The 6,660-nt window shown below is 39.6% G+C and overlaps 1 protein-coding gene across 1 annotated transcript; it reads right to left on the bottom strand.

The window, feature by feature from the left end:
• Window positions 1-300: 300 nt before the first annotated feature.
• Window positions 301-4,877, bottom strand: TEX43 (testis expressed 43). Its single transcript, XM_045837869.1, has 3 exons — window positions 4,792-4,877; window positions 3,910-4,018; window positions 301-510 (listed from the first exon to the last, which is right to left on the bottom strand). Exons 1-3 carry the CDS (start codon window positions 4,875-4,877, stop codon window positions 301-303), a joined length of 405 nt encoding a protein of 134 aa, XP_045693825.1.
• Window positions 4,878-6,660: the final 1,783 nt, after the last annotated feature.

Below are 6,660 nucleotides of genomic sequence, written 5' to 3'. Positions count from 1 at the left end.
GGGAGAAAGACAGAGTGAGATGAGGTCAGACTGGAGGACTGGATCGATCTGCTCTTCCTTTGCTATTTGCTATGAAATGAATTTCAGTGAGATAGTTTTTCTTGCTCCCCCACTTCATCTCAGATGCTCTGAGCCTATTTCCTTTCTAAAGCTTTAATAATGTAAACAGTATGCAGTCGACTTATAGCCTTTAAACTGAGACTGTATGTGAAATGTAAATGTTCAACGGACTTAACATTCGTGAGAAAGAGAGCGAGCTCCAGAATGAGTGCAATGCTTCATCACTTTATTCTTCTTCCATCAAACCAGCCGTCTCCTGAAGCCATGGGAAATCATGGTGCTTTGGTATCTGGAGAGAGGCGAATGCATAGGCATATCTGCGACTTTTATTTTCGATGGGCTTTTCTTTAGGACCACTTTACGGTCTTCTCCATGGCAAAGCCTTTCACTGTGATTCAAAAACAGAGAGTCTTCCAAAGGGCCAGCATGGATCCCACACGCTTCGGCATGCTAAGAGAAAACACAAACAAAACACTGCTGTGCATGACCCTGAACATACCCTTTATTAGATTAACATGTTAGTTTGCCGGACAGTTTTTCTAGGTGTCCCTGTCGAGAAGGAAAGTCTAGTGGACAGAGGAACATCCCTTCTTCAAAGTCAAGGCTCCCTCACTGGTGTCTCCCGACCACCAGGAAGAGCGGCGTGCACTGCAGACTCTAAAGACAAACCTGCAGCAGGAGGTAACCTGACCTTGGCCGGCAAGCCCGGGGTCGCGGGTGAGCACAGGACGCAACGCTTCCTCTGGGCGTTGCTCACGATCCCCTGGGCCCGGGAACTTTGGCCTCGGTTCTGGGAGTTGCCGTCGGTGTGTGGGAACCCCCGGCGTGGGGCCGCCGTGCTCTCAACCAGTTCCAAGCCAAAGGTGGCGCCTGAAGCGGACCCTCTGGGAAACGAAGCTGTTGCCCCAGAAGTCACCAACCCGGACCCTGGGATCGGGAGCGCCTCGCTGTAGCCAGAAAAGGGCAGAGCAGGGGGCAGAATGGCCCTCCCTGGAGCTCGGGCCCAGGTGGCGGGGTGTAGGGACTCAGTGCCATGGAGAAGCATTTGTCAAGCATCGCAATGGCCGGGTGGTGGCTTCTGCATCCACACGTGTCTGGGCTATTAAAAAGCACCTTTGAAGCGAGTGCCACAAATGTGGTGGCTTGTGAGAGTAGAGCCAGGTGCCGGTAGAACGATGCTTCGAGGCAGTGATCAGCTTCATAGTCTACCAACCAACTCTGAGGGAGGCAGCCTCAGACTCAGCACTTTTGCTTCCCCGTGCTCATTTAAAAGATGACTCGACCACAGCGTGCTGTGACAGAAGGTGGGCGGTGCTACAGGAGCCTCTGAGAATTTATGGACGAAGTAGAGGCATTGTTTGCAACGTGTAAATATCAAGCTGCCAGCTATTATATCCATCAGAAGAGAGCATCTGGAAGAATGGCCAACTAGGAAGCTTTATGTAATAATGGAACTGCAGAAGGATGTTAGCAGTTAAAATCATCTGCTCCTGCCCTGGCCGGGGTGGCCCAGTTGGTTGGGCGTCCTCAGCAAAGCAAAAGGTCACCAGTAGGGCCCAGGTCTGGGTTTCCAGTTGGGTTCCAAGGTTGGGGCCTCATGGAAGGTGGCCAGTTGGTGTTTCTCATATCCATGTTTCTCTCCCTCTCTTTCTCCCTCTCTTCCCCTCTCTCTAAAATAAAATAAAATAGTAAAATAAAATAAAATTTCAAAAACCAAAACCATCCCCTCCTCCTTTCTGTGTATGGGGCTAAGGTCTTCCCCTCTCTTGGACATGAGAGAAGTGTCTGAGAAAAGCTGTCACCAATTATAATTGTTTTGAAGGACATATTAAATGTTTATAAGTTAAAGAATAAATGCATATTATGAACTCAAAAAAAAAGAGATAAACCTGGAGTCAGATTGTTGAACTTTAACTTCACTACTATGTGATCTTGCATAAGTCACCCCATGACACTCAAGTTTCCTCAAAAATAAAATAAAAATTATTAAAGGATTCTCTGAGTTCTGAATAAAATATTACATGTGAGTGAAAAAGTTTTGCCAACCACTAAGTATATTAAATAGATATAAAGCATGTTGCTGTGACTGTCCCTACAGCTGGATAAATAACAGCCGCTCGAGGTGGTTGTCTTGAGTACACTTCTCTTTCTGACTCTTCAGTACCGCTGAACAGCACTCTGGCCCAGTCGCGGGCCGCAGCCCCGTCTCTGCTGCGCTGTGCTTTCCTTTCTGTGCTGTTAGACAGTTATATCATCTTCCACAGGAAAAGTGGCGAAAGTGAATAGAAGAAGGAAAGCACAGCCAGCATTTACTCAGTGTACATTCACTTCATTTAATTCTTATTTTCACGTTTACTCTGTAGAACGTTCTATATGTCAGTTACTATATTTTAAAAATTGTTAGGAAAATTGTCAACTAAACTGTAAATGTGAAGTAGCTATGAAAAATTGTGCTGAATTCTAAAGAGTTCAAGAATAAAAAATGGTTTGATGCATTCAAAACAGTTCTTCATTATTGACTCCAACTCGAAGTTCACACCCTGTAGCTCTAGTAAATGGAAAAGATAAAATCAGTACTGATATTGTCAAATGCTAAAGTGAGTTAGGACATTGAAAATGACTCAATAAGCCACTAAGTCACATGAAATACAGTCCTATGTTAAGACTGTAGAAAGTCTTAATAATCATATAAATTTGATGTGTAAGTCTGTCATTTCAGTCTTGATTTCCTTAGTTTTATCTTTGTTATCAAAACATAACATAAAATACATATAAAATAATCATCTCAGGGTAAATGACAGCTTTATTACATTGTATGTGTGCATTTTATAAGAAAATAATGAGCCCTATTTTTAGGACATGTATTTTTACATCATGTAAGAGTCATATTTTGTAATGTCATCTTTGTCTCAGTGAAGTTATTCTTATTCAACATTAATGGTTTACCTATTAAAATTTGCAAATTAGTGATACACATTTCTTTCTAGGAATCATTACTTTGAATCTCCTCTTGTAGTCTGATTATACTTTTCTCCTTTAAAGAAACCATTTACCTTTTAACAAGTGAATGGTCAGTTTGAGTTTGGAAAATGTTTTGAAACTACTGACTGAACAGGAGCATGGAATGGGCAACAAGTTTTATCTGTAAATCTAGCCCGACTGTTCCCACAGCTCTCAACCTAAATATGCAGCACAACTTTAAAAATACATGCTCTGTACTGTAACATTAATATTAATGGGCCCTACTTCTGATGAGCTTCTTAATTGTGTGGAGCAAAAGGTAGACGTAGAGTTCTGAAATCTTTCAGTGTCTCTAATTTTAGGATTGTGATTGGGTTACTTGGCTAGATATTGATATTTAACTTTTGTTTGCAAGTTCATGTGTAAGTGCATCAAATATTTTTGTCAGAGAATGCAACAGTGTTTGCCAGAACCCAGGAGGAGCTTAGAAATGAGGAGATGTAGGTAAAAGAGTACAAATGTTCAGTTATAAGAAGAGTAAGTTCTGAGGATCTAATATTCAGCATGGTGACTACAATGAATAATATGATATCGTGTACTTAAAAGTTGCTAAGAGTAGATCCTAAGCATCCTCACAAAAGAAAAGAAAAGCTGACTGTGCGAGGTGATGGATATATTCATTACACGGTCCTGGCAGTCATTCCACAATGTGCATCAAGTCCCCCCATTGTACACTTTAAATGTGTACACTAATATTTGCCCATTATCCCTCAGTAAAGCTGGAAAAATGCAACATGAATTTTAAAATAGATTTTGTATAATTATTATGTCTATTTATTATATTAAATAGCACAGTATTTTTTATTATAAATATTTATAGGAAAATACCTTCAGATTCACACTCCTGAATTCCATACTTTCTTTCCAAGGCATAGTGTAACGTCTTGGGATCATCCCTTGCTTTAACGAAAATCGTGGCAAATGAATCTCACTACTCCTGAAGATTAGGAAGGCAAGGAGAAAAATATTTTGTGAGTTACAATCATTTTAGCATCACTCTAGGGCAGGGGTGTCAAATTCATTTTCACCAGGGGCCACATCAGTCTCAAGGTTGCCTTCAAAGGGCCGAATGTAATTTTAGGACTGTATAAATGTAACTACTCCTTAACTAGGGGCAAGGAGCTTGGCACTGCTGCTGGTTAGAAATAAGGTGCTGGGCCAGATAAAACAAAGGGGAGAGCTGGATTTGGCCCATGGGCCTTGTATTTTCCACCTGTGCGCTTGGAATGGAGGCAGTTGAGTCCTGTCCATGATGTTGGGACCCTGTCATCTGCAGGACAGAGGTGCCATTGTTTGAAGGTCACCTGGTAGATAACCAACCCATTAAATCCCTAAGTATCACCAAGATCAGGAGTCAGACCTGGGTGTCTGTACCTCCAATTGCTTGCTGTCCTTTATAATTTGCTTACCATCTTCAATCTAACCTGATTTTCAGGGAGAAGACAGAGCACCATGATTTGCCTCAGTCCTACCCATTGCCTAAGGGAATCTCTGGCCAGTTACAAAAAAATAAATTAAAAAAAAGGTAACTAATTTAGCTTCTGAATTTAGTACATGCTCTACACTCAAGTCAGACTTACCCTGCACACACATTTTTTCCCCTCTGGAACACAAAGCTTCCTATATAGATTCCAGGGGGAAGCACAACATTATTATCCTCAAAAAAACAGACAAAATGAACCCCAAGCCCACAAACCCTTCAGTACTCACTTATTATCAGGCTTATTTGACTTATCATCTGAGCAGTTGTTGGCCAGTTTAGGTAAGATAGGACAAGTGTCTTTTCCTGAAGCCATTGCTGCCAGGAGTGATGGAAATTCTCACTTGGAACTTCACTAATCCTTTAGCCTAATTGTGATGACATTGCTGCTTCAGAGGTAACAATGTCCTGCTAACTTCACAGTACTCGTAAGCAGTTGATTAAAAGTGTAGGCCTGAGAGCTATTTTCAGTGTTTTTTTTTTATACCCCTTCTTTTGTTTTTTTCTTGGAGAACAACATTTTATTCTAAAAATAGATCACAGTAACAATGAAATGGCAATATTCTAAAAATAGATCTCAGTAACAATGAAATGACACAAGCTGGTCATTACAATAAAAAGGAAAAAAAGTAAGAGGAATTTGCTTTAAATTTTTTTTCTGAAAAATACAAGATCATCACTGTAATACACTGCCGACTGTCATTTATCTATATTTGAATTACTCATTTTATGAACTATCCAAAGAAATTTTAAAATCATCGATTGGATTCTGCCTAACATCTATATATATATATATATATATATATATATATACATCCATCTGGATTGCTTTTACCTCTAAGTATATACATTCTCGAGGAATGCAAACAAAATTTAACACTTGCTTAATTAAATATAATTAGGGAGACAAATTTATGCTTAGCAAAATTGAATCACTGTTTTCCTCAATTTTTGCACATAACCCAAAATGCCTGTGGTTTACTTTGACTAATCTAAGATAAAAATACTATCAGTATTTAGTGTGATTAAATGCCACTTTTGTTAAAACTTGACCCTGCGTTTTGAGTGCTAGAATGTAAACTGTAGAACTGAAAACACTCCAAAATATGTTCGTTAATATTGGTGTCCAGGGGTCCCCCTATAACTGTGCCTTTTCTCTCCATTAACACGATGTGCATGAAACTTCCTTTTCTTCTGCGAGGGAGGAAGGGGAGGGGTCAGAAGAATATGCAAATAAGGAAGCAGGACGTTTCCTGTCTTAAAAATTCCCATGTGAAACGTCGTAAGAATTTATACCAAAATACATTGCTGTTCTAGAATACACAATTTTGTGAAATCTTTCAGTAAAATCTACAGTGCAGGAAAATGCAACATTTTTATCCTGTAAAAGGGTTAGTACCTTGAGGGGAGCTCCACAATCTTTTTGCTTGATAAACAGAGCATTAGTCTGTATTTCTGACTAATAGAGCTCTAAATGTTGTTTTAGAAATCATATATGGGGCTTTTTAAAAGTTAGTTGTGCTCACACAACAATAAATATTGCTAGCTATTGAAAGCAGCTCTACATCTCTTTAAAATTCACTGAATATGTAATTAATAGCTGAACATGAAGTAAAGCAATTTCCAGTGGTGATGATAGTCTCACAGTCGCAAGTCTAACTTCTTAGGTAATACTAACAGCCACGTCTTTGAAACATTAATCTGTTAAACACTGCAATTTGCTGATATTACACAGAAGGAAAAAAAAGATAATTATATCAACTACCATTGCAAGCTCAAATGAAGTTATTAGTAAAAATACAGGCTGTCCAGTGGCTTTCTAAAAGGGCTAAGCCCTGGTCTTGTTTCTGCTTTTATTTGATCTTTTTTTTTTTTTTTTTGGTGGGGGGTGGTGAGGTGGATGCATTTTGTTTCTGAACCAAATACTAAGCTTTAAGACATAAAATACTAATACTTTCTGAAAACAACCTAACCTTCGGCTTAAGATGTGGTTTACTCATAAAATTTCTGCTGTGTGGCATTAGTAACTAGGATACATCCAGCTCTGAGGAGTTCTGTGAGCAATCAAGACAATCAGCATCCCGAGTGCTGTTACAAGA

This window comes from Phyllostomus hastatus, unplaced genomic scaffold (genome assembly GCF_019186645.2).
Source record: "Phyllostomus hastatus isolate PE091 unplaced genomic scaffold, TTU_PhHast_1.1 phas_contig_254, whole genome shotgun sequence".
Classification (NCBI taxonomy): domain Eukaryota; kingdom Metazoa; phylum Chordata; class Mammalia; order Chiroptera; family Phyllostomidae; genus Phyllostomus; species Phyllostomus hastatus.
This window is presented reverse-complemented; position numbering and strand designations above follow the sequence as displayed.

Excerpts from the sequence above, each read along its gene's own strand:
- TEX43 (XM_045837869.1), bottom strand. The coding sequence starts at position 4,877 with ATGGCTTCAGGAAAAGACACTTGTCCTATCTTACCTAAACTGGCCAAC. Across the intron at positions 4,019-4,791 it reads TCAAATAAGCCTGATAATAA|GAGTAGTGAGATTCATTTGC; the intron begins GTGAGTACTGAA and ends CCTAATCTTCAG. Across the intron at positions 511-3,909 it reads TCAGGAGTGTGAATCTGAAG|CATGCCGAAGCGTGTGGGAT; the intron begins GTATTTTCCTAT and ends GTTTTCTCTTAG.